Source organism: Chionomys nivalis, chromosome 6, assembly GCF_950005125.1.
Source record: "Chionomys nivalis chromosome 6, mChiNiv1.1, whole genome shotgun sequence".
Taxonomy (NCBI): domain Eukaryota; kingdom Metazoa; phylum Chordata; class Mammalia; order Rodentia; family Cricetidae; genus Chionomys; species Chionomys nivalis.
This window is the reverse complement of record NC_080091.1, coordinates 52,894,517-52,922,060: the sequence shown is the minus strand read 5'-3', so window position 1 is coordinate 52,922,060 and position 27,544 is coordinate 52,894,517. Positions and strand designations below refer to the sequence as shown.

Below are 27,544 nucleotides of genomic sequence, written 5' to 3'. Positions count from 1 at the left end.
GAAGGGTCTACAATAGTTGTACTTTGGGTTATGGATGGGTTTATCAAGTATATAGTAAGCCAAATATGGAGAGAGAGAGAGAGAGAGAGAGAGAGAGAGAGAGAGAGAGAGAGAGAGAGAGAGAGAGAGAGAGAGAATATCAAAATATTATCAAATTGGGCTCTAAAAGCCTCCAGCAGAAATCAGCTGAGGAAGTCTCTTAAAGACTGAATTTCCTGGTAAAGAACCCTGGACAAAACAGTGTCTCCTTGGGCAAGGTGTTCAAGTATAAGGAGGACCAGTAACACCAGGAAAGTAGGATCATCAAATTGAGAATTAGAGACATTTACACACATCCAGCAGAAACTGACCAGGGAAATTGAGGGAGTTGGCTGTAGTTTCTACTTCTTCTCCCCTTAGGCATTTTCATAATACAGGCTAGAGAGCAGTAGTACTGTTGGGAATGGTTTATCTCTAGCTAGTTTATAATAATAATAATAAAAGAGTTTTACTCCTGGGCTGTTTTGTTCTCCCCTTCCCTGTGACAGAGTTAGGGCAGGAACCTTCGGTCATAACCACTGTTTAGTGTAAGCCTGTTCAAGATACTTAGAACTTAAGAGGAATGTATGCAAAAAAGGAGTGCTTTCCCTAATAAGACTAGAAATCATATAATAACAGAAGACAACAGTGTGGTCTTTATTGGCTCAAAGGAATGAAAAGGCCAGAAATGGCTCTAACTGCACATTGAGGGTGGCCCAGTTTGACAGCAAGATGCCACCAACAGCCCTTGAACTTTGTGACTAACTTCCTGTCATACATGGAAGAGCACCTTTAACCTGGTTAACATTCCTTAGAAGAGTCCAAGAACCTCAGAATCACTTAGACTTGGACTAGGTTCAGTAATAATGTCAGCCTCAAATCTGGTGGTCTTGGGCAGATTTGTTCTATCACTAGAGACAGGGATGATGTTGGGTTTATCTGTTGGTGCAGGAAACACTAATAGAAACATATCCAAAGCTGGGCGGTGGTGGCGCACACTTAATCCCAGCACTTGGGAGGCAGAGGCGGGCGGATCTCTGTGAGTTCGAGGCCAGCCTGATCGATAAGAGCTAGTTCCAGGACAGGCTCCAAAGCTACAGAGAAACCCTGTCTCTCTCTCTCTCTCTCTTCTCTCTCTCTCTCTCTCTCTCTCTCTCTCTCTATATATATATATATATATATATATATATATATATATATATATCCAAATGGAATACCCACTTTATTAAGAAGGCAAGCAACAAGAGTTCTCATTGTGTTCAAAGGACTCTCTTTCAATATTTCATTGTGGACAAGTTGAAACAAAATTAAGTACAGAATGGCATTTTAAGCTACCATTTATTTAAAGAAAAGGAGAATGCAAATAAATAAATATACATAGTCACAAAAAATTGTTGAAAAAGAAATGGCTAATTTCGGTTTGGGAAGGGGAGAACTTTCCACCAGCTTTCTTACATAAATCTTAATTTGTGAGCTGTATGTATGCTAACAGCTCCAAAGGTACCACCAAAGAAAGAAAAACACTATGTAAAACCCAGCACAGGAAAACAGCTGTAAAATGATGGAATGCAGAAAAGGAGAGAGAATTCAAGTTCACCCAAAGGGTAACCTCTGGATTTCCCCGCACTTTTTCATTTCTAAGAGGAGACTGTGACTCCAAGAGTTTATTACATTGTAATATTTACTTCATATAACAACAAATACACGAGAATTTTCTCAGGTTAACCTGGATCCCTTTCCCTGTAAACAAATCCATTTAAACATTAGCTGAAAATTCCAGAGTAAAAACAGCTTCATGGCCAATGCCCTCTACAAGGACTGTTAAAAGGGTCTACAAGGACCCTTTCAATCATTGTAAAATCTTTATGAGGCAGATATTATCCTCATTTTTATGAATATGAAATTAGAGATAAAGGATGCTAGTTTGAATCCACTCACTGTGGCTCCAGTTTTTTTTCACAACTGTCCAAATGCCAATTATAACTTGACTTCTACTTAAAGAGTACAGATTATTTGTTTCTTATGGAAAACCTGCATTTCTTACTCATGAATATTATTTCTTCTTTTAAAGTGTGTGTGTGTGTGTGTGTGTGTGTGTGTGTGTGTGCATGCTCTGCTGTCTAGGTACTCACGTATAAAGGTATAATTTCCAGTGCCATGGTTAATTTAACTCAGTTGCTAATTAGATGAAAATGTTAAAGGGTACGGTACAGTTCATACTTACAAAGAACTTTAGGAACTGAAGATTAAAAATACACTGGAAACACGTTCAAAATCCAGAGGGTTGTTAATTTTGCTATGATCATTTAAGAGGGAATTTTACCATATTCTAAATTCTATTTTAATTTCATTTTAGGATTTCATCAAAGGTCTTTCCATTTTGCTTCGGGGGACAGTACAAGAAAAACTCAACTGGGCATTTAATTTGTATGATATAAACAAAGATGGCTACATCACTAAAGAAGTAAGAGATGGCACACCAATTTAAGTATCCTCTGAGATAGTTTTGATTAACTTCAGAGTATTAGACAATTTCAATGATTACTTTAAAAGTCACGTTTTACGAAATCAAAACTAATTTGTGATATGTTGGGTAGAAATGGGATACATTCTAATAAAAATGTAACAGATAGAACTCATTTGTAGTAAACCTCCAAAGAAAACATGAAACATATCAATATTACACTCCCTTTTTTCTGTTGATAATATGGGGCAAAGTCAGGATCCTTGGGAGTGGCAGAGGTCTTCTGTAGGTAGACTGCAGTTTGGAGGCCAATGGTTTCAGAAAATCAACAGCCACCAAAGGTATACCACCCAATGGCTGTCAGGTATTTCCCTTGTTTGGGGGTGAATCAGGACAACGTTGTGCTCAACAAAAAGAACTGGAGGTATGCTAATAATGTGGCATTCGCAAATTAAAATGGTTTGCTGATTTAAAACAACAGAAGATAAGGGATGAGGGAAGGTAGTCACGCTTTGTGTAGGATGCTCATAAGATTGAAAGAACATTCTGCTGGGAGCATGGGCATACTTAAGGGTCACAAGGCCTATTATTTCTCTCTGCATTGCTATCTTCCCCAGAGTGAGGGCTTGAACAAACAGTCCCATTTGAGATAAGGTACTCAGGACCAGTGACATGAACATGCTTTACGGGATACAGACTCTGTGTGACAGGGTGCCACTGCTTGGTTAGTGACCAAGGATACATGGAGAAAGATTAGGTATCATCAAGGAGTGCTAAGCTTCATGAGTAGATGTGCTTCTTCCAGATTTAGCATAGCACGAATATCCACTGCCTAGGTACCTCAAGAACATCAAGGAACCTAGAGGACATGAAGAATTTTAGCTCTTCCTAATTGAACCATTCTTTTGTTTGCTGCAATGCTGAGAACTGAACACAGTGCTAATGTTCTATCCCTTTCTATGTTTAATACAGCTCATCAACTCTGCCTACAGCTTACTTATATCTTACTATTTATCTATGTTACAGACACCTTTTAAAGTTTCATTTATTTTTACAAACTGCTTTATTATATAATACATACTATAAAAACTAAATATGAATAGAACTGTATCATCTGCTGAATCTAAGATGGGTTTCATGTCAGATAATAAATCTAAGTATTTAAGAAACTAGATATTATTATTGTCTTAGAAGATTAAAATGACATGGCAAAAATAGATTTTAATTTAAAAGCTAATGAAATGTTAAGGTGCTTCCTAGTCAAAATATTTGAATTTGTGTGACTTCTTCAGTTAAAGCAAAATTAGGAAAAAGTGATAAACATAAAAAAGTCTCCAGGGACTTTACTAATTACTTATAATTAGTACTTAGTTTTAGTTTTAAAGGCAAAATATTTCTAATAAGTAGTAATCAATAAATGTGTAATAGTCCAGTAAAACAAAGTCTATGTATCTTTTGAAAACACATTAAATCAGACTATTCCTTTCCCAACCAAGTGAGATACATAGGAATCTACTTCATTGCAAAACTGAAATCTCTCAGTCGATTGTTACATTTAGATTCCACTGCTTTGGGGCTGTTGGCTTCTGGCAAACTAAAAGGCACCTCAGAAAGAATTTAAGAAACAAGTGAACGGAATAAAATCTCCTAATGCATCTGGATGTGCTTCTTCACTTGGTGTGCAGCCTCACATGAGTGCCTTTCCATTTCAGGAAATGCTGGACATAATGAAAGCAATATATGACATGATGGGGAAATGCACATATCCTGTCCTCAAGGAAGACGCTCCCCGACAGCATGTGGAGACATTTTTCCAGGTGGGAACGAGAGATGCGAGGGAAGGCGGGAGGGAAGACAGCTATGAATAGATTTTCTAATACTTGCAAAGCACCTTGACGAGAAAAAAAAAATGGAAAGAAGAATGTTGATTCACAGAGACAAAATGGAAAGGAAAATGTTTATTCACAGAGACAGAACAATAGGACACATAGTATCTTAATTTCATATTTTGGGCTTTTGAATTCATTATTAAAGAAAATTGTAACTGCAGAAGAGCCACTTTATCCTGACTAAGCCATTCTGTTTCATAACTGCTGTCATGCAGTTCCCACAATAACCTTAAAAATAAATTCTCAGTACTACTCTCCCATTTTATAGAAGGAAAAGTCAAGACTCTGCATTTCCACAAACTATATGAACTCTGTTTTATTTAGAAATCAGTTTAGATGATCCATGCTTCACATTGTGTGGAAAAGGATACAACCTATGATGACTTGGCCCCACCATTGTAGGAAGTCACTAGCTCCTCCTAGCATGGAATTGTCCCACATAACATAACATAACATAACATAACATAACATAACATAACATAACATAACATAACATGTGCTACATTCTTATCTGTGCCACTCGACTGGGTATGGGGAGAACATCAAAAGGTCATCCAATACAATGCTTTGTTCTTTTCTTTCTCAACAGAAGATGGACAAAAATAAAGATGGTGTTGTTACCATAGATGAGTTCATTGAAAGTTGCCAAAAAGTAAGTAAGGAAAAAAAAAACTCTCCCTTTTGTTAGCATCAGCTACAGTGGGCACAGCCAATGGGAAGAAAGCAAAATAGAAATCAACTGTAGAAGCTGAGCACAGTAACAAGACAATCTTCTCACATGGAAACAGACTTCTGCGCACATTCAATTTGATAGATTGCCTATCCTGAGGTGAAAATTACGTACATCGTCCCTTTGTTTCTGGAAACCTTTAGAGGTTACTCATTTCTGATAAACAAAAACATAGATGTCATGCGATGGTGGTGCACGCCTTTATCCCAGCATTTGGGAGGCAGAGGCAGACAGATCTCTAAGAGTTCAAACCCAGCCTGGTATACAGAGGGAGTTACAGCACAGCTAAGGCTACACAAAGAAACCCTGTCTTGAAAAAAAAATCAAAACCATAGATTTAAATTACTGCTTCAGAAGCTGGAGAGGTGGTTCGGTAGTTAAGAGTGTTTGCTGTTCCCTTTAGAGTTCCAAAGTTTGGTTCCCATCATCAAAGTCAGGAATCTCACAATGGTCTGAAAGTCCAGGGCCATGGAATCTGAGACCCTCCTCTGGACTCTGCAGGCACGTGCATGCCTGCGTTCACGTACCTACACGCAGATGTATACACATATAATGAAAGAATAAAACTGTAGGCAGAGACTGCTTGTTTGTTTCCCAGCTGCCCAGAACTGAATAATCACACAGAAGCTATAGTAATTACAACACTGCTTGGCCAATAGCTTGGGATTCTTATTAACTAACTCTTATATCTTAAATTAACACATTTCTATTATTTTGTATTTTCCCACAAGGCTTGTGGTTTACTGGTAAGGTTTTGCGGAATCTGTCTCCATCGGCAACTACATGATGTCTCTCTGAGCACTCCCTATATATCTCTCTTCCAACCTGGCTATATTCTGCCCTGCTATAGGCTGAATCAGCTTCTTTATTAACCAATGGTAATAAAAAATATTCTCAGTATACAGAAGGAAATCCCATATCATAAAACTTTACTCTTTCCAATACATAGTTCATTTAAAACATGTTTATTTATTGTGTCTTCATAGCATTAGAAATCCAGTGCCAACACACTATGGAAGCTTGAATTGGTCTTTTTTCAATTTCAAATTTCTTTCTGTGTATGTATGTTGTGAGGAAAGAACATGCCATGACACATATTTGAAGGCTAAAGGACAACTTGCAGGAGTTTGTTCTTCCTTTTCCTTTCTGAAACTTTGAGTTTCAGAGATCAAATTCAGGTCTTCTGCAAGGTATCACTGATTTAATAAACATGGACAAAAGGGAACATTTTGGTTGAACCCAATAATTGTCCTCACTTATAAAAACAAAGAGGAAATAATTCTTAGAAAAATCTAACAGTTATGTGCTCCCTGGAAATCTAGACTTAGCTCACCTAGAGTGATTCAACTTCATGCATGGGGACGGCCATAATTATCAGCATGGAGACACATTTGCTGGTGGTCCCCCCTCCCCCCTTCAACTTTTCCTGATGCCTGCTTGTTTCTCAACTCACCTTTCAAAGTCAACATCTCTGAAAGATTTGAAGTGGTGACATCAACCCTCTTGGTGGTGTCATAACTAACGTTGAGGCAATGAAAGCACCAGTGCTCCAGCAGTTACACACCAATACAAATGGCTTTCCAGCAGTGTTTACTGTGAAACAATGTCTCACCAGAAGTCCTCTCAAGAGCCCAGTCTGTCCCTGGAGCTCATTTCTAAGAATCAGGCTAAGATGAACCCATGCACTGTGCAATGGTTTCTGCTAACCAGTCATTTCTTGGCTGTTCAGAAACTATTCAGTTTTAAAGACTCTTACAGGAAATACAGAGTTAGCAATAACTGAGAGCTACAGAGGTAAAATGCCTGTAAGCATACTGATTGTTCTCTGTCCTGGAAGATGAATATTTGTATACCTTCTGTGTTTTGACTTGCAATCTACCTAAAATGCCAAAGTTCCCATCTGTTCTTGGATAATCTCTTGAAGCTCGCCACACACACATGGGGGGGGGGTGTTATTAGATTGGTTTATAGTAGTTTAAGAATGGCGGTCTCGCACTGTAGAGACTGAGAATCTGGCAACCTTAGCCATCACATTCACTGTTTGCATCCTGACATCATTTGAGAAATACCCTGGTCTACTACCAAGACATAAAATATCTAAAGACATATTCAAGAAAGTATAAAATAAAGCCTTGTAGTTATTTGTATAGAATGAAGAACAGATATATTGGCCAACACAAAGCAGCACAAGAAGGACATAGGCCATACTTAAGGATGTACTTTCCATTATAAACCCTGCAGATGAAATCCTTCTTTCTCCCATATAGGATGAAAACATCATGCGTTCCATGCAGCTCTTTGAAAACGTGATCTAACGTGTCAGCACATCCTCCGCTGAAGAGGCCAATGTGAACTACTCTACACACTCACAAGTTGGAGCCACCACTTCTAGCATAGATTGCTCAGCTGTACACTGAAGCAGATTATGCAAACAGCTTTGTTTTAATATAAAACAACCCCCCCTCCCAGATTTAAGTTTTCCAGTTACCAATCTGCATCTTCTCTGCACCATCACTGGGGTCATGAAATATGCTAACTCGTTTCATTCTCTGAGGCTATTCAAAAGGCACAGAATCTGGAACAGTTTGATCCTTAGCCACGTGGTACTGAGGCTTTCACAGGCCAGTGATTTTAAAACACAAGTGGGTTTTCCTACTCGTTTGTATGTATTCAGTCCTGGATTTTAAATGGTTTTCTAAAATATTTACATCGGTACTTAATTTCCAGAAAGCCAATGAACTTTCATTTAATTCGAATTATCTAACACTGAAAAATAAACAAAGATTATTGCAATTTAAAAAAGACCAAAAACACAGTCCCAATTTCTATGGCTTCTCCACCTGCCAATGTTAAAGACATTAATGTATCTGGCATTTTTTAAAAACACCTAAAAACTTAGTTTATTGTCAGATGTTAGCATATACCTAACAAAATTATTTTAGTATGTATTAATTTTTCCATATTAAAGTCAAGGCTCTATATAATCCATGTTACTTTGGACCTGTTTGATCTTATATGTAGACTGTTTTGTACTGTGTCATGAAGTAGAAATTTAAAGTGTCAAACAATCCAAGGATGTTTACAGATTTGCAAAGGGTCCGGATGTCTGTCCTCCACTACCTAGTAATGCTTCTTAGCAAGTAACCCAAACAGCAGCAAAGGGCAATTCTAGTCACCCCCAAACACCCTAATGATCTCACAGCATGTTTATTATAAGCCATTCAGGGACAGAGAATCCTTGACTGCCCCAAAGTCACCAGAAGTGAAGATCAAGTAAAATATTCTTTGAAAACACCAGTGATTCTATCATATTGGAAATTACATATAAGGCTTATAGAAAATGAATACAAACATTGAACAGTTCATCTGAATTGCATTATGATTTAGCACATCATAGAGCTTAAGGGATTCAGATTCATTTCGGTGATCTTAAGCAAAACTGCAGAGCTGCCACGACAGTACTATATAGATACACACACCTTCCCTGTTTCATAGAAATGTCACAAGTACCAAGAGGATACAGGAGGAGAAAATTGCGACTGTCTGCAACAATAAATCAGGTATCTATTCTGGTGTAGAGATAGGATGTTGAAAGCTGCCCTGCTAGCACCAGTGTAGGAATTAAGAGTAGTACAGTACATGTACACTGAAATCTGCCATCGTGTGTTTGTGTAAACTCAATGTGCACATTTTGTATCCCAAACGGAAAAATAAAAGCAAAATAAAGTGTTTATTACTCTATTGTGTCTGCTATAGGTCTTTATGTTCTAGCAAGTTCAACTACTGGATCCAAACTAGACTGCCACTCTCTTTGGATAGTGCTGCCTACAGAGAAAACCCAAAGCAAGACTGAGGTCCCGCAGCTGCTAGAGTGGGCATGTTGAGGATGTGACAAGGCACTATAGCTCTGAGGAAAGAGAGGACCCAGGATGGCAGCAAAGGCTCTGGTCGCAGGTGGGCAGGTCTGTATATGGTGGCTCAGCAGTCGCTTGCATTCGATCAACTGACAGCTGTGCAGCTATCTCAAACAAGAATTGCCGAGGAGTCAACCAGATGTCTGTAGGAGAGAATGGGGAAGCATCATCTATCCAATGTTTAGAAGGCATGTAGCTGCTGCCACATAACACAGTGACTGCCTATCCCCATGTTTTCCAATGTGTGGCCATGATTTGGATTTGGTTTGACTATCCAAGTCCCTGTAGCCTCTCTTCCTGCCAGTTAGATTGAAAGTCACTCACATTTTCTATTTCTCTTCCTCTACTCCTTCCTTTTGAAGAATCATCCAGAAGTTTCTAGCTCATGAGAAACTCTGGGCTGCATGCATAAATTATGTTTTCAAAAACAAAGTAACTGAAACACAAATACAGTATCACTGAATACATGTACGTTTTAAGATTTTAATTTCTGCATATCTGCATATGTACATCATCTGTATTTTCAGGGTACAAAATGTAAAAGTAATATTCACTTAAAGTTTAGGTAGTTTTAACAAGTTGTAATAAACAATATACTTGTAATAGAATTTTTACATTTAAAACAAGGTTTTTAAACTAGAATATTGAGGAAGGAAAAGATGCCCCCAAGCATTTCACATTATAAAATACATATTTGCACATCCTAGCTAATAGGGAAGTCACAAATGTTTACTTGCTAAATTAAATTTTTTTCATTCTTGATAAATATGAAAACCAGGAAATGGCCAAAACCAACATATAAAATAAGTGCCCAGCTATAGAGTGATCTTTAGAAGGGCTGTAAGTAAAAATGTATTGGAAAATATGCACATAGATATGATCCATAAATTCACACAGATGACCAAGATGAGGAACTCTCACAGAATTCAACTTTTTCACAAGTATTTTAATTGCCTTCCACTAGCACCTGTGCTTTGTGTTGACAAACAGCTTGCACAATGAGTCCTCTGGATTGGACATGGTCCTCCGAGCCTAGTTAGCCAATGAACGATGCTGGGAGTCAGAGTAAACCGAACTCAGGAGAGGGTCATTGCAGCCTCTGCTAGTGCCTGAGGAAGCAGCATGGCTTTATTCAACAGCAGATAGAGCAGTATGTGGGGATTTTGGATTTGATGACGATAAGACTTCCCTGACAACAGAAGAAAGCAATGTCATTAGAACACAGTTACCCTGGTAGGCACTATACAATCCTGGTAGGCACTATACAATGTCATTAGAACACAGTTACCCTGGTAGGCACTATACAAGTGTTGCTTAAGAATCCAAGATTCAAACAAAGTAATACAAAGGGCACAATCAAAATTACAGAATGAACAGAGCATTTTCCTGAGAGAAATAAAACAGATAACAACCTTCAAGCACCTAAGAAGCAGTGCAGAGTCAGGGTAGTGTTTAAATACATCTTCCCTGTACTCCACTCACACACCGGGGTTAATTACTGCTCTGCACCCAATATCCTAATCACAGGGGGAAACCAGCAAAGTCTACCTGTGAGGCTCTGCTGGAGACCAAGCGAGTCCAGTGCTCGTGAGGACTTAGCAGAGAACTTGACACAGTTCTCACAACTCCAGAGAGAAACGAAGGGCAGGGCATTTGCCTTACCCAAGACAGGTGAGCATGCTGCTGAGGACAAAACCAGACTCTACATTTGTAAATGTGTTCATCTTAAGACTGGCAAAGATTCCTTATAAGAAAGTGTTTCTGGTGTAACAAATGTTTCCATTTCCCCAGTAGGTAAGCCTACACATGATTATAATCCATAATAGTCGAAGGAAAGAGCAAACTCCTATACTAAGAATTCTTGGCTTTTTAATGTGTTTAGATTTTATGTATTTCAATTTAAAGTGTATGGGTGTTTTGCCTAAATATATGTCCATGCACCACATGTGTGGAGTGTATGAAGAGTCCAGAAGTGGGCTTTGGATCGTCTACCATACTGAGCCACCATGTGTGTGCTGGGAATGGACCCTGGGTTCTCTGGAAGAGCAGGGAGTATTCTTAACCAACAGGTCATCTCTCCACCCCCCCCCAAATTTTTTAAAAGGCTCATTACAAATTAAGAAACTTTATATACGTATATTTTTTATTAAAATTTTATTTATTTTATATACCAACCACAGTTTCCCCTCCCTCCCCTTCCCTCCTCCCACCTCTCCTCTACCCAGCTCACCTACTCCTCCCCCACCTCCACTGAAAAGGAAAGGACTCCCTTGGAGTCAACACAGCATGTCATATCAAGTCGATGCAGGACCAAACTCATTCCCACTGCATCAAGGCTGAGCAAGGCATCCTACCATAGGAAACACATTTCAAAAAGCTAGCTCATATATGAGGGAAAGTTCCTGGTCCCATTGTCTCCTTGGAACTGGAGGTACATGTGGTTGTGAATCACCATGAAGATGCAGAGAATTAAACCCAGGTTCTCTGCAAAAGCAGTAAGTGCTGCTACCTGCTAAACCATTTCTCTAGCCCCTAGAAAACTTTCTTTAGCAATGACAGCAATTATTATTAAAATACAACGTAGGACACACAAGGAACAGTAAAGAGGACTGTGGAATATTTAAGATACCTTGTAACCACAAACCCTCCTTCTCTGTAAACTTAGTATTAGCAATATCTAAAGCTAATAAAATTGAGTAACAACAAAGGCACCTTCTCTCTCTAGAACCTTGGATTGACCACAACCTCTGCAGGTGAGCTCCAAATAACAATGTTGGGCTTCTGAAATATATCTACATCGTAATACAACTATTTTCCCAATCCAACACAGACATCCACAAAAGTCCCATGATGGTTCTTTCCCTTTTGCCTGACCCATTCCCTCAAAAGGTCTTCTGGAGGCAGACAAGCACTAGGGAGAGTTACGGACTGAAATTCACCATCCATTCACTTGGATTTTACAGGGAGAAAAGGGCAATACATCTGGGATTGAGATTTTGAGTGATCAAGGGAATCGATAAGTAAGTACTTCATCTGAAATGGAGACAATGGTCTGGCTAGAGGCTGGTTCTACACGTCTTCGGTGCCTGAACACCAATCTCCTGCTTAAAATCAAACACACACACACACACACACACACACACACACACACACACAAATGTATTTTCTAACAACCCTTTTGAGGCTTAGTTCCTTTGCATAAACAAAGTGCTCATCACAAAAACAATATATTCAATTCAAAGATATTAAAATTAGCTGATTAAGGCATGGCCAGCAAAACACTGTACAGAATTATATACATTTTCTTCTAATTAATTATTTAGAAAATATGGAAAATGAAAGTTCTACATTATTAAGCTAACTACCTGAGTATTTCTTTGAAATTATGAGAATATAATTCATTTTGCTGATATCATATAATAATGATATGTCTATATTTTTCCTCTTGAAAAGTTGAGAGAAAAAAATCAGATCAGCTCTAAAAAAAAAAAAAAAAAAAAAAAAAAAAAAAAAAAAGGTTTCTCTGTGTAACTATTCTGGTTGTCCTGGAACTCATTTTGTAGAACAGGCTGCCCTTGAACTCACTGAGATCCACCTGCCTCTGCCTCCCAAGTGCTGGGATTAAAGGTGTGCACCAGCACTGCCTGGCAGAGCTACTCTTGAAGAATGTACTTGAAGCAGTAGTGCTGCACTGCTGTGGAAGTGGCATTTCCATGTACAGGGAGAGTCTAAAACTCAGAGGAAGAAAGCAAGGCAGATTGAAAGGGAATGGAGAACCAGGAGTGTGGGGAGCTCAGGAAGCACCTGGTTAGCACACACAAAGACCTGGGATTTCTCTGTAGTACAGCCAAGTACAGAAATAAACAAATATGCAATTTTTAAAAAGCATTTTTTGAGAGTTGGGCTAGGTTAGTCATCCTTTGACCTTTTCATACATCAAAACAAAACATTAAACTAGATTAGAGAGAAAACCTAGTAAGAGTGCACTGCCAAGTCCCCAAGACCACCACAGACATGCACAGGCCTTTATTTCCCCAGGGCTGCTTCTGCCAAAACCATCTCAAAAATTATACCACCCCAACAAAACAGAAAATTTTAGTCTGAAAGATGAAAACTAGATGTTTTCACATTTATCCTTGCAGCTGTAATGAGTTAAAATAAACTAACCACACACTGATCCTCTGAACAGGCCTGCATGTACAATGCACAGAAACAATGTGTGGGTACGGGTGAAGTGCACAGAAACAATGTACGGGTACAAGTGAAGTGCACAGAAACAATGTGTGGGTACAGGCACAGCACAAGTACAATGCACAGAAACAATGTATGGGTGCGGGTGCAGTGCACAGAAACAATGTGTGGGTGCGGGTGCAGTGCACAGAAACAATGTGTGGGTACAGGTGCAGTGCACAGAAACAATGTATATGGGTACGGGTGCAGTGCACAGAAACAATGTGTATGGGTACGGGTGCAGTGCACAGAAACAATGTATATGGGTGCGGGTGCAGTGCACAGAAACAATGTATATGGGTGCGGGTGCAGTGCACAGAAACAATGCATGGGTATGGGTCCAGTGCACAGAAACAATGTGTGGATACAGGCACAGCACAAGCACAATGCACAGAAACAATGTGTGGGTACGGGTGAAGTGCACAGAAACAATGTACGGGTACAAGTGAAGTGCACAGAAACAATGTGTGGGTACAGGCACAGCACAAGCACAATGCACAGAAACAATGTGTGGGTGCGGGTGCAGCACAAGTACAATGCACAGAAACAATGTGTGGGTGCGGGTGCAGTGCACAGAAACAATGTGTGGGTATCGGTGCAGTGCACAGAAACAATGTATATGGGTGCGAGTGCAGTGCACAGAAACAATGTGTGGGTACGAGTGCGGCATTCTACTTACACTCCCACCATGCTGCTCCAGCTTCTGCAAGGCACTCGTGATAGGTTCTTTGAATTTCTTGTCCGTTAGCCTCTTGGAAAGCTTTTGAAGGTTGGGGAAAGGGGAAATTCCAAAATAAAAAAAAAAGTTTGCCATAAGCACAAGGATGTCTTAAATTAAGGATACAAAGTGTGTTTTAATAAACATTTCACTAAAATTTACTTATAGCAATATGATAGTTGGTTAAAGGTTGAATTTACGATATTTCAAGCACTACCTATCCTATGATATCTGCTATAATGACACAATTTCTGGGGCTGGGGAAATGACTGACTTCAGCTCCCAAGACCCACATAAATAGTTGGGCATAGTGGCTTATGTTTGTAATTCCAGCACTGGGGATGCAGAAGGCAAAAGCTTCCTTCGGACTCATTTCCTAAACAATGTAGCCTACTTGGTGAGCTCTAGTAAATAGGAGACCTATCGGCAAACAGGAGGACGGTATGTCTGAAGATGACACCTGAGATGGTTCTGTACATTTCACATGTATGCACACGTGCATACAGATATGCATGCTTTTCAACCCACACATAACCACACGTGTACTCACACAAAAATTAAGTTTTCAAAAGCATGACACACTTTCCCATTTTGTCACACATGTAAGCCCATATAGAGAACTGTGACAGAAAGTCATGCCTCCAGAGCAAATGTTACCCAACAATAAGGGAATCGTTGAAAAGTAACAGTGACTAATGGAGGAATCACACTAGAAACCACAAGAACATTTACTGATCTCTGGTTAAGCTCTAAAGAGGCCCTAGCTGGAAACACAGAATTCAGTTTACAAAGGACAATATATGGGCAGGAGGACAGAATCGCAGGCACAAGCAGAGACAGTGCTATGGAGGGAGTCGGGAAATACCAGTGTTCCCACAAAATACATGCATGTCTGAGAGCAACACCTAGACATTTCAGCTAAAACAAGCCATGCTCTCAGGTAAACACTGTGGAAACATTCAACATAGGGTTTAATAAAATGACAACAAACACTTTTTATTATAAACCTCAAGCCAGCTATGTATGTAATTCATTAGAAAATATTGGAGAGGTACTATCTACTAAACTATTCTGTGAGCTACTTAGTCTAATCCGCACTTGCTGGTTAGGGTAAAATTAACACTGCCTGTCATAGTGACTGGAGAGAGAAACGCCCAGGTAAATAAAACAAGCCTTTGGTTTGTCTTCATGGGAGGGTTTCTCCAGAGAGATTAATGAGGCTCTAGCTAAGGAGTGAACTTATCCTTGTTGGACCCTTCATGTGATGGTGTTACTGAGAAGTGGGAGATGGGAGATGGGGTTGAGTCGGAGAGAAAGGTTACTGGAACCCTGAGCCCCTCCTATGTGTCCATCATGTTTCCTGCCCTAAGTCGCCTGGTCCACGCTACCACATCCTTCCTGTCATGAAGGACTGACACCTAGGAGACTTTGACAGAAAACAAACCTTTCCCATGATTCTGTTGTTTCTGCCAGGGATGCTATCACAAAGACAAGAAAACATCCTTTTGTGGATTTGAACTAGGCGAGCGGCTGACTGCGGTTGTGGGGACATGTGCACAGCTAGTCTGCTCTGCAGTACTCACACTTGTAAGCAGGAGTTTCAGATGGCCATTCAGAGATGGGCCAACGACTGCACTTAGCTGTACGAGTGCGCTCAGTCCTCTCTCAAACACTTCGTCATCGGGATGGACCTGTGGGGTCAGTTAACAGGAAGAACTGAAGCCAACACAACCCTCAGAAAGACTCCCTGCCTGGGTTCTTTCTTTTGCATCTTTCCCATGGCCCTTTATGTATTGTTCCACTTTCTACTTTCAAAACAGAGTTTCCAGCAGAATTAATGCATTTACATCTGAATGAGATGTTCCTTGGCTTCAAGGGGGAATAAAGGTGAAGGGACAGAATGAGGATAAATTAAAGGGAAGATAGGTTAGGAGAAAGTAGGCAGGGTGGGGGGAAGTGGAAGAGGCAGTGGGATGAAGCATTTAATCCTAGAAATCACTCATCAAACAGAATTTGGGAGAAAGCTTTAATGTGCTGTATCTGAGGTAGAGCAGCTTCCATCAGCTAAGAGCACTCACTAAGATTCATCTAGCACACAGAGCACAGACTAATCTTCACTTTTTGCCTCTCATCGCCCAAAAGCTTCCCTTCATTCCCAGGACCCTGAGGCACCCTCTAAAAGGGTTAAGTGCATAACTACATGACTCTGAGCGACAGTGGGCTGACATTGCACATACCTGAGAAACCCACAGGTAAAGCACTGATCTGCATGCAATATGGGGGAGGGGAGGAGCAGCCTGTGTCTCTTGGATCAGAGTTTTCATCCATATCATGTGACTGGGCATAATGAAGTTCAGTGAAGTAAATGACTTACCAGAGCTGCCTTCAACACAGGGCTCAGTCTAGGTAGCAATGGTACAGCTTTTTCAGGAGCACCCTTGACCAGAAGTAATTCCCTAAAGCCCTCCTTGGACACAAAGGTATAAGGATGCTTCGTCTCCCTCAGACCCTGGCAAAGACAATACAAATACAGAAACGTGATTCCTACCTTTTGATTATGTTAACAGCTACAAAACTCAATGCTCCTGACATGTTTGCTTAATGTCTTTCTAACACAGTAAGCAATTTCAGCAATTATTGTTTGAATTATACCAAGAAATCATATAAGATACAAGACACAGAAGTCTCTATCCTCACATGGAATGAGAAAAAAGAGCAAGAAAATGAAAATCAACAGAGTAACAAAAAGGGAAGAAAAAACTAAGATAAAAAAGGAACACTAAGGACAGGTAAGTGGAGGAGAGGTGGAGGGAAAGGAAAAGCTGATGGGAGAAGATAAGACAGCAAACAAACACGAGACCACTGCTTCCTAGGAAACACTGAAGCACAGTAAGGTGCACAGGGTCTGTTCTGTTCTGGAGCCCCAGTGTGAACAGTTGAGTTAATACAAGGACTCTCTTTCTCCTTTAAGTACACTAAGATATTTAGAAGGGAGATCCTGCATTGGCTGGGACAGTGTCAGAACTATCTACTGTTCACGGTGGGGCACAATGGAAAATACAGCCTGTACACAGCACTGCTTATCGTGGGTGTCTTTTCTTCCAGCTGCCGTGGAAAAGGATGGCCTGCACGCATGACTTACCAGCTACTACTACAGGACAAAAAATGACCATCTGACGTTTGAAAAAGATCAAACAAAGCAAAGAGGAAAGGAAGAGCAACACCCTTGGATCTATCTGTGGCACAGGTTTACATAACCAGATGCAAAGTCATGTCACCAATGCCAATTTCCAATATTTTGTCAATTTGACCTGAGTATCTGCTTCCAAACAGTGGTCAAATGTCCCCTTCCCACTGTCCTACCATATTTTCTAAAACAAAATCACCAATACGGTAAATCATTCCCCAAGAATTTCAGTACCTGTGCTGACAGTACCTGGCTCTTACTCATTTTCAAGATGGAGAATCGAAAGTCAAAGCTGAAATGGATCTCAACAGTGGTCTGTCTGTATTCCTTCCCCACTACTGGGTAGAAGAAAAAAGGAAACTGCTACCCAGTACAGACATACATGAACTGTTGTTGGACCACAGGTATATACATACAGTACTGATCTCGGCCACTGAGATAGCTTGGCAGGTAAAGGCAATTCCAACTAAACCTGATACCTGAGTTCACTCCCTGATCCCATCCGGTGTAAGGAAGAAAGCAACTCCATGAAGTCCTCTCACTCCCATAGCACAGTCACACAACAAACAAACACTTTAGAAGGATGTAAAGGCAGACGCTCTTTAGTGACTTTACAAATTAAAGCACTTTGTGGACTTTAATCATTTGTACTATGTAATGTATCACGAGGTTTGATTAGTCTAAACCATGGTCTGTTATTTTATACTAAAGACTTCTGTCTAAAAGAGAACTAAGTATGATATACCATTCACTTCATTTATCTATAAATTCCTGTTAGAACTTCATTTTTATAAGACTGGTCAATCCATTCATTTTACATAAATATGTGTATGCGTGTATATAAAATGTCCTGTATATATGCACATATATACATAACAATCCCAATAACTTGCCTAGAGTCTAATATTTTAGTGTCTCTTGCTTGATATTTATTTTAAAAGTATACAGTGAGATGTACTTATAAGCTACAAAATAACAATGAAATTCCAAAAATATTTTTTCTATTAGCACTCAGGAGAGCTAGAATATTTTACCTCAGCTAAAGTAATTAGAAGCGGGTCAAATGGAAGAATTTCAGGCGGGCATTCCCATTGTAATCTGTGTTTTACTGAGCCATGTACCAATCTAAAATACAAAAGTCAGAAACTGTAACAGGAACCCCCGCAAGCATTTATAGGTAGGGAGCTTATAACACAGTATTCTTGCCAGAATAGAGTCGCAGTAGAATTACTTTGTGATATACAGGAGTGTATACCATACTCGTAAGGACATGGACAAAGTAAAGCAAATAAGCAATCACTCATTTTCCCACATTATCTCTAAAGCTGTTTAGTAAGTGTGTATTGTAAATCTTTTTATGCATATTTTTATTTATATTTAAGCATGTCACTCTCTCAGAATCGTGATATACATGTTGCACAGATCTCTCTCAGACACAATTAAAACAAGTAGGTTAGCTACCGAAAATGAAAACAGGTAGTAATGAGAAAAGATGAGGCTCATGGAGAACATTTTCTTAACCTAACACTGATAACACTCACTAATAATATGGAGGCAAATCCATTTTACTCCTTCCCAAAGAGAAAAAACTATGAACAGCAAGATGAAATGGCCCCCTTTGAGGTTACAAGAGGTCCGGAATTAAGGCCTCTCACTGTTCCCCAGAGCAATTCCTGAACTGTAACCAATGACTTTACAATACAGCACTACTGTCACGCTGTGAACCGACCACTGGTCATCCCCAAACACTACCATTATGCTGTGAATGACCACTGGTCACTCCCAAACACTACCATTATGCTGTGAACTGACCACTGGTCATCCCCAAACACTATCGTCATGCTGTGAACCGGCCACTGGTCATCCCCAGACATCTTGGTTTCACTCAGCTCTCTGGCCTGACTTCTTCACTGTTACATTGACAATAGCCTCAGCAAGAAATCAGTTTTTCCATTTTCAGCAAATCTCAACCACTCTAGGGAAAAGCACCCAAGAAGCTCCAGAGTTTGAAATAAAGCAAAGCTTCAGTCTCAATGTGTGTAAGACAGCTTCTCATGTAGAGCAGGCTGGCCTCAAGCCCACTATGCAGCCATGAGTGAACTTCCTCCTGCTTCCCCATGCCAGTACCAGGATTACAGGCAGAGAGGACCATGCCAAGTTTATGAAGTCTTGGCAGATGGAACTCAGGGCTTTAGGCACGGTGGGAGGCACTCTGTCAACTGAGCTACATCCCTAACCCTTCAAAGTAGAATCTAAGCATAAAATGTAATAAAAAACTCAAGAATGCTTCTTTAGCCTGGCGGTAGTGGCACATACCTTGAATCTCAGCACTTGGAAGGCAGAGGCAGGTGAAGCTCTAAGTTAAAGGCCAGCCAGGTCTACAGAGTGAGTTCCAGGATAGCGAGGGCAGTTACATAGAGAAACCCTGCCTCGGGGAGTGGGGAGGGAGCTTCTTCAGCTCAGCTTATTTTTCACTCCAAATTTGAAGATACCATTAAAAAATTGCAGTTTTGAAAATCCAGAATCAAACATAAACATTTATGTTGTACTTATAGTTTCTATGGCATTAAAAAAAATTCTATCATGAAGAATAGGATAAAACAAAACATTCTATGAAAAGGGGAATCAAGAATTTATCTAAAAGAAGCAAAAGTAGTCATATATACTTACTAAGAAATAATATTCCACTGTACTGTCAATGTTTACATTACCAACAAGGTAGGGCCTATTGATTTGGAATTTGCAGAAGCCTATGAATGCTTAAATTAGTTGTACCAAAAGTGTACACTCAGGTCAACTTAATTTCTGAAATTATTTGGCGTTCTACTACAGATCTTAGTAATTACATATTGGAGTTGAGGTGGGTTTTTTTTTTTTTTTTTTTTATCAACAATGTCCAGGGATCGATACCAATTCAACAGTCAAGGTAATGTCACCTTGATTTAAATCTCACCAGTAAATACATTTTCAACAAAGTTAAACTAAATAATATATTGATCTCAAGCAATTATTTTGAACCACATAGTCAGCTATGCATCGTATTGATTTTACCTGCAAGGAATACCTCCTTTCGAGTAGATAGCTGCAAATGCAGAGGGAGCTCGTGATTGTTCACCAAACTGGAATTAAAAAACAGAAAGATCACCACTAACTCCATTTATTGATACCCTCAATTTTAATCTTGTAGAGATCAGAGGCAAAATAAATAAATAAATAAAACCCGACTTCCAAACCCCCAATATGTTATTTTGTGTACATCCCTGCTCAGCCACATGATTGAAGAAACAAAAGACCACACACACAACCAAGATATAGAGTTATTTTTCTGTCAACCTCTAGTTTGGCTCAAAGCTTTGCAGGTGGCTGGAACCATACACAGAGCAAAATGTCTTTCCACTTCCTCTGTCAGTCTGAGTCTCAAGGTAAGGGCCAAATAAAGATTTCAGGAATTCAGGATAAAAGGAATAGGGATTGGCTACCCATTACTGTATGTTCCTCATGTCTATCAACCATGCACATATGTGTACAGATCAGGGAATGTATGTAACTTCTTCAAACTGGCTTTACACTTCTATGCCACAAGGGATTGGTAAAATCAAAGGTCAGGAACAAGTCATACAAACAAGTATCCGAATGCATCTCCTGGATTATAGAAGTGTTGCAAAGGACAGAGAGTGTCTGTCCATTAACTTTTAGCCAGCTTTGTCTGTCCTGCATGCTGTTCAGCCAAGTATAGATATGTAGAGGTCAGAGAATCAGGGTAACTTCTCCAAACTGACTGTATGCCTCTGTTAAACAGAGGATTCTATCCTGACTTCTGGTGGACCAAATTTGTAGGTCATAAAGGAATAGTTAAGAGTTCTAGGTGAATACAGAAGCACAAGAATAATCAATCCCATAACAACCGAATGCAAGCTAGTTCGCTGACATTAGGAAGCAGGACAGAAAGTTAAAAAGGTGACATGCAATTCAGAGCATAACAAAATTAACATAGCTAGCTGAAAACTAGCAGAAAGGAACTCCATGAGAGCATTCAAAAGAGTCCAACTGTAATTAGCTAAAGACCTGTGTCATGAATGGCTAAACTATAATCCGATAAGTGCCTATTCCTTGTGAAAATGTACTGCCTGAGGAATCTGTACTCACGGGGTTAATCGTTTTAGGGTTGAGTTTGTCACTTGGCCGAGGATGAACCCTTCTTGCAGCCTCAGGAGAACTAGCTAATGAGGAGGATTTGCTCTGCTGAACTGTGGTCCTGTGTTTTATTTGTGCACTTGAGGATGTCCTTTGATCATAATTACCTGGGAAAAAAATTAGATCAGTACAAAAGACAAATATGCAAGAGAAACTATCTGATATCCACACAGAACAGAGAATGTATCATCATTAACACGCCTGGCCTCTCCATTTGAAAAAGCAAAGCTCTATACCCGTTGTTCTGTTTCTCAACTGCACACCTCCAGGGTGCTCGGATTTCTGCATGGCTTCCCTTTCACCCCTGCAATGAAATGAACCAATTTCAGAATCTGTTGATCTGCCATACACATAAGACCAAAATGAACAGTTACAAACAGATGTGGGTGTGGAGGCCCAGGGTTATCACCTTTTTTCCATAGTGCTCCATCTTATATATTGCGGCACGGTCTTTCTTTCACTGAGCCCAGAGTTTCCCTTATGGGCTAGTGTGGCTAGTGAGCCTGGGCCAGAGATTCCCTGTCTGTGTCCCACACGTGCTGAGATGACAGACAGACCACCATAACCACCGGAGTTCTCAGACGACTACAGGTGACCAGATTCTTTACCAGCTGAGCCATCTCCTCTGCCCTACTTTCTAATTTAAATGAGTTTAAAAGCCAACAAATCCCTTCATTTGAAAAGCTTTCAGAATCTATAAAATGTAGCTTCCAAGGTGTTTAGTTATTCAATGTAGTTTGAGTCACATGTGTGTAACATATGCAGGTTAATGTGTGGAAGTAAGCGTGTCATGGAGGACAGAGGTTGACATGGCATCTTCTGCTATTGCTCTTCGCCATTTTGTGAACCTGGAGTTCATAGATTCTACTAGGCTCGGGGTCTGCAAGTCCCTAGGATCTTTACAAAATAGTACTTTGGTGTATCTGACTTTTAGACAGGGTCTTGTTATATAGTCCTGGGTGGCCTGGAATTTGCTGTGTAAACTAGGTTGGCCTTGAACTAAGAGATCTCCCTGCCTACATTTCTGAAATGCTGGGAATGCTTAAAGGCACATAACAATATGCCAATATGCAGGCAAAAATAATTATTTTTAAGGTATTTTTGGTTTTATTTATTTCTTCTCTCATAATACATCCAACCATAGTCTCCTCTCCCTAGTCCTGGTTCCAAACCACCCCCACCTCCACTCTCCTCCAGATCCACTGCTCCTCTGTTTCCCATCAGGAAAGAATGGGCCTTCCAGGGATATCAACCAAACATGGCAAAAAAAAAAAAATGCAATAAGACTAGAAACAAAATCATATAAAGGCTGGATGAGGCAACCCAGTAGAAGGAAAAGGGTCCCAAGAGCAGGCAAAAGAGTCAGAGACACCACCTCTCCCACTTTTTGGAGTCCCACAAAAACCTAAAGCTAAACAACGACAACAAACAAGTGTAGACCCTAGTGTGATTGCTGCTTCAGTCTCTGCGAGCCCTTATAAGCTCTGCTTAGCTGATTCTGGAGGCCACGGTCCCCTAGTGTTCCTCTGGCTCCTACAATCCTTTCCCTCCTCTTTGTTGGGCTCCCAGACCATCCCTAATGTTTGGTTGTGGGTCTCTGGATACGTTCCCATTAGCAGCTGGGAAGGAAGCCTTACTGGATGAAAAGGCTAGACAGAGATGACTCAGTAGTTAAGAGCAGGGGCTGCTCTTCCAGGGGTCCTGTGTTCAATTTCCAGCAACCACATGGTGGCTAACAACCACCTATAAAGAAATCCGATCTCTTCCTCTGGCATACAGAAGTATACGAATATGACAAAAGAGTTTATGATGTATATGACAGAACTCATGTACATAAATACACAAATATTTTAAAAAATATTTTTAGTTGCTGAAGGTATTACTCTATTTTAAAAGGCAAAGTAAATATGCCTGTTTTTTATTTTTATTTATTTATTTTTTGGTTTTTTGAGACAGGGTTTCTGTGGTTTTGGAGCCTGTCCTGGAACTAGCTCTTGTAGACCACGCTGACCTCAAACTCACAGAGATCCACCTGCTTCTGCTTCCCGAGTGCTGGGATTAAAGGCGTGCGCCACCACCGAAAAAAATGTCCACCTCGAAGAATACCACTGACAAGCTCGGACTCACGTTGTCTGTGAAAGGAAACGTTTTCTTCGCCTTTAGACTACTTTTTCATTAAATGACTTTAGGTGCGTGGTGTAAAGAGGTAGTGACAAGACGACGTGAAGAGGTGAAAACGCTTTGTATAAAATTATCCAAGACACCCCGCGTTTCTGTTTCAGAATTCTAAGTGGACATCAGAATACAGAAACGCACTAACTGTGGAATGCCTACATTAGGTCACAATGGCAGAAGGAGAAACAACAAAAACAATACAAATCCCCTAGGTTTCATTGGGCAGCTGGCTAAAAGGGACTGGTGGTACCTGTGATGCTATGAAACCACACCCTCTTTGTTTTACAAATACCAAATTTCAGTACCCACCTCCCCCAGTTTAAGACCACTACACGAATAGTCTGTCACCTTTCTTCTACTCTCTAATTAGAAATCCAGAAAATTAAAATAAATTAAAAAAAACGTTCAAAGGGCGCTCTTCTTTAGCAGAAGCATCTGCTAAAGGCCCTTCAAACTCTAAAACGGAAGACCCCATTCCCTTCTTCATCAAGAAGTAAAAGCTGCTTTCCATCGGCACGAACATCCCATCACCAAATCCACCCACTTGCAAGCACCTAGGATGTTGTTGAAGTTGAAAAGGAGGAAGTGTGTCGACACCGCTATAGGAAAAAAAAAATTGAAAATAGGGAGACACAGCGAATAGACTCCAGTTAGAATACTCTAAACCTAGAATACTCTAAGCCAAGTTCCCAGAGCGCCTCTGGCGGCCCTAGCAACAGGACGCCAACCTGGGAAGGTCGCCACGCCGAGACCCCACCCTGTGGCCCGCGCCTACCGCCTGTCCCGTCGCTCCCGTCGCTCCTGCCGCCCCAGGTGGGGCTTCAGTCCGGCTCTCCGCCCAAAGCCAGCGGCTCCGCAACCGCAACCTGCAGCTTTGGCCCAGGAATCCCACTTCGAGGAGCAGACACTTCCGGCGCTGCACAGTGACATCACGCGCGGTGCCCGCTCTAAGCCAATCATAGGGAGACCACAGAAGCGTTAGGGAGGTTGCCGGGCAACGAGTTGCGGTTCTGAAGGTTAATGTCCAGGAAGGCGGTCTGGTAACAATTTCGGTGATACAGGAGCGCCTGGGAGACCTTAAAGGAAGTTTAAGTTTTTGTTTTCAGAGAAGATACTCTGATTCTCTCTAGTTCTCCGGTACAGTCTCTCTCCATCTATGTGCTTTTCTCGTAGGGTCTCAGGAACATTTACTGTCCTCCCACACTTCTGCCTTAGCTGTAGAGCTACATCCTTATCCACGGGGTGTTGGGGAGGGGTCACACAGAGCCAGTTGTGGGCTTTTGAAAACCTCCAAGCCCAACCCAGTGACACACTTTCTCCAACAAGGCCACACCTCTTATTCCTTCTAATCCTATCATAGAGTTTCACTCCCTGATTACTGCGCATTCAAATAGAGGAATGGGACCCATTCCTATTAGAAACACCACATACCCATGGACCTAGCTATATAAATATCTGTGTCACCTTCGGCAAGGTGTTTACCCTCCTGGTGATGATATAAGGAGTTGAGATCCTGGGGAAATGTTTAATACACAGTGGCCGGCTACCATCAAGAGGATTTCTGGGAGCGACTGCTCACCTTTTCCCCCATGTAAGGATGTTGTGAAATGGCACCGTCTAGGAACCGAAAAAGAAAGGCCTCACCCAACACAGAATCTATTGACTGTTGCCTTAATTTTAGACGTCTTAGCCTGATAATAAGGGGAAAATGATGAGAAATAAATCTTCCATTTGTAAACTACCCAGTTCATGGTACCTTTTCAAAAGCAGTTTGAACAGTCTGAGACACTTTCTATATGGCCATTCCAGGTCTAAAAATAAAAACCTCAAAGGCTACTTATAATTTTTTTTTTTTTTAAGCAGTGCATGAGAGAAAGACGCCATGCGACAGAGCTCAGGTGGACAGGTATTTTATTGGGACAAAGTAAATGGGAAAGAGGAAGGGGAGAGGGGAGACCAGCCTTTGGGGAAAGGAGCAGTAGAAAAGAAGAGAGAGACAGAGAGACAGGCATAAAGAGAGAGAAAGGAAGAGATAGGAGATGGGAAAGGCCCACCTTTAAACAGGGAACTTAGTGAACAGTGCACAGGTGTTTCTAGTGACTACAGCTGAGGGCGTATTCTGTCAGGACCTCAAGGACAGGCTAGTACAGATGCCTGAATACTACCACTACTTATTCTAGATTACTGCATAATGTGGATTTACTATGCCTTTAAAAATAAGATTGCTCAAAATGACCTTACGATAGTATGTTGAATACATATGGTGGGTATGATGGTAAGGCATGGGGAGATAAGCTGGTCACTGCAGGTGGCCATCCATAAGGTGTACAGGTGCTTTTCATTTTTAGTCAAATTTTCATGCAGAACTTTCAGGCAGAGGCGTTTATTAAGGTTGAAAAAAAAAAAGAAAAGAAAGATAACAAGAAACCAGAGCAGAATTCAGAACCCATTCTTGTAACTGGACATTTTTGTACCACAACTAGTTGCCAAATAACCACTCAGAGGCTTAACATTAATTATAAATGTTTGGCAAATGGCTCAGGCTTACTATTAGCTAGTTCTTACATTTAAATTAGCCCATTTGTATTAATCTTTGTATTGCCACGTGGCTGCGGTGTTATTTCATTTTCTACATCTTAATTCCTCGGTGCCACTAATCTCATAATCCTTTGATTTTATATTGACAGCTTTTCTTAAGCTATAACTTTTGTAATACTGATATATATATATATATATATAAATGTACATATATATATTAAATTTTTTTCAGGATATTAATGGTCATATAGAGTACTAACTAATTCTAGGAAAAAGTTTCACCTATCTTCCTGTACATGATTTCAGGTTTGAGTATTAGTTTTCTGCAGTGAACCATAGGCACATCTAACAGTGACCTTTGAAGTCTCCAAAAGGAGGATGTGGCCCCACAACGATGATTCCTTCAGAACTATAATAACACCACTAAGCTGAAAAACACTGCCTAAAGATTAGCTTTGAACTACAAACTGGTCAGATCAATTTCGGCGTGGCTAACTAAGATGATCCAGTTTAACAGACTACACTAGCCAGGATTTGAGTCAAGCCCTGCACTTTCCCATTATGCAGAGACTGATAACAAATGGAACAACTACCTCTCCCAGAACTTGACAATTAACCCAAATTTTTCTTTTCAAGATCCTCTAAAGAATTTGTTGAGAATAAAAATTTTTGTTTTGCTTTTATAGGATATAGTTCTCCCTAGGTCAGGAACCAGCGTAAGTGCTCTGAGCATACCAAGATGACTTACAAAATGTTCTTATCCACAAAGAGCCAAGAAGATATTAATTTGTCACAAATAAGTAAACTCAATGAGATAAACACTCAAATGGAAGCATAAAAAAGAATGTAGTTGGTTTTCACTCTTTCACTCTGTGGGGCTCTTTGCTCTTTGGTGGGCCCACCACACAGCACCCACAGGCATCAGAGAGACAATTGAGATAATGGCCAAGTCCTTGGAAGACCAGCAGTACCCTTTGCTGATATAGGTCACTTGTCAAGATTCAGGAGGTCTTCCTTGATCAAATTATATTAACCTGGAAGGAATCCACAGCCTCTCATTTCCTGTGGAAACAAAAGCAAAACCTCTTCTCCAACACGTTTTTTACTGCATTTGTCATACATTTGGCTTCATTTTTAAAGTTAAAGTAGCCCTAAAGTATCTAGGTTGGTTTAATTTTGCATTCCAGTTCACAATCCCATGTCTCTCAGCAGCTGCCTCTTGTCCATTAACAATCAAAAAATTTAAAAGCAACACAGTTCTGTACAGGAACCAGACTCCTTGTGTGACTTTTTTCTTTTATTCTTAATGTCTCTTAAAACACTTACTTATTACTTTTAATCTATTTTCTTTCTTTCTTAAGCCTATGCACATTGTAAAACACACTGGAACCTGCTTAGAGGTTTTTCTACCTACCTGGATTTCGCTCACTCGCTCTCTTTCTTTCTCTGGTTTTGCGAGACAAGAGTTTCTCTGTAGCTTTAGAGCC

At 40.3% G+C, this 27,544-nt stretch overlaps 2 protein-coding genes across 7 annotated transcripts in view; one reads left to right on the top strand and one right to left on the bottom strand.

Annotated features, from left to right (window-relative positions):
* The window catches only part of Kcnip4 (potassium voltage-gated channel interacting protein 4), a 444,990-nt gene extending 436,158 nt beyond the window's left edge, over positions 1–8,832 (top strand). For all 5 annotated transcript variants that reach the window (XM_057772069.1, XM_057772072.1, XM_057772068.1 and 2 more), the window contains exons 5-8: positions 2,375–2,482; positions 4,195–4,299; positions 4,961–5,023; positions 7,369–8,832. In XM_057772069.1, coding sequence (XP_057628052.1) covers positions 2,375–2,482; positions 4,195–4,299; positions 4,961–5,023; positions 7,369–7,416 — 324 coding nt within the window. In that variant the 3' untranslated portion in view covers positions 7,417–8,832. The remainder of the gene's footprint in view (positions 1–2,374; positions 2,483–4,194; positions 4,300–4,960; positions 5,024–7,368) is intronic.
* Positions 8,833–9,484: 652 nt separating this feature from the next.
* Pacrgl (parkin coregulated like) lies at positions 9,485–24,414 on the bottom strand. Of its 2 annotated transcripts, none has more exons than XM_057772066.1 (9): positions 24,295–24,414; positions 21,581–21,648; positions 21,297–21,451; positions 20,202–20,269; positions 18,185–18,275; positions 16,338–16,472; positions 15,547–15,654; positions 13,925–14,005; positions 9,485–10,204 (listed from the first exon to the last, which is right to left on the bottom strand). In XM_057772066.1, the coding sequence occupies exons 2-9, from the start codon at positions 21,630–21,632 to the stop codon at positions 10,148–10,150; spliced, it is 747 nt and encodes a 248-aa protein (XP_057628049.1). In that variant the 5' UTR covers positions 21,633–21,648; positions 24,295–24,414; the 3' UTR covers positions 9,485–10,147. The 2 variants fall into 2 exon arrangements, with proteins under 2 accessions (XP_057628049.1, XP_057628050.1); XM_057772067.1 differs by having other exon boundaries at positions 24,248–24,299.
* Between the last annotated feature and the right edge of the window lie 3,130 nt (positions 24,415–27,544).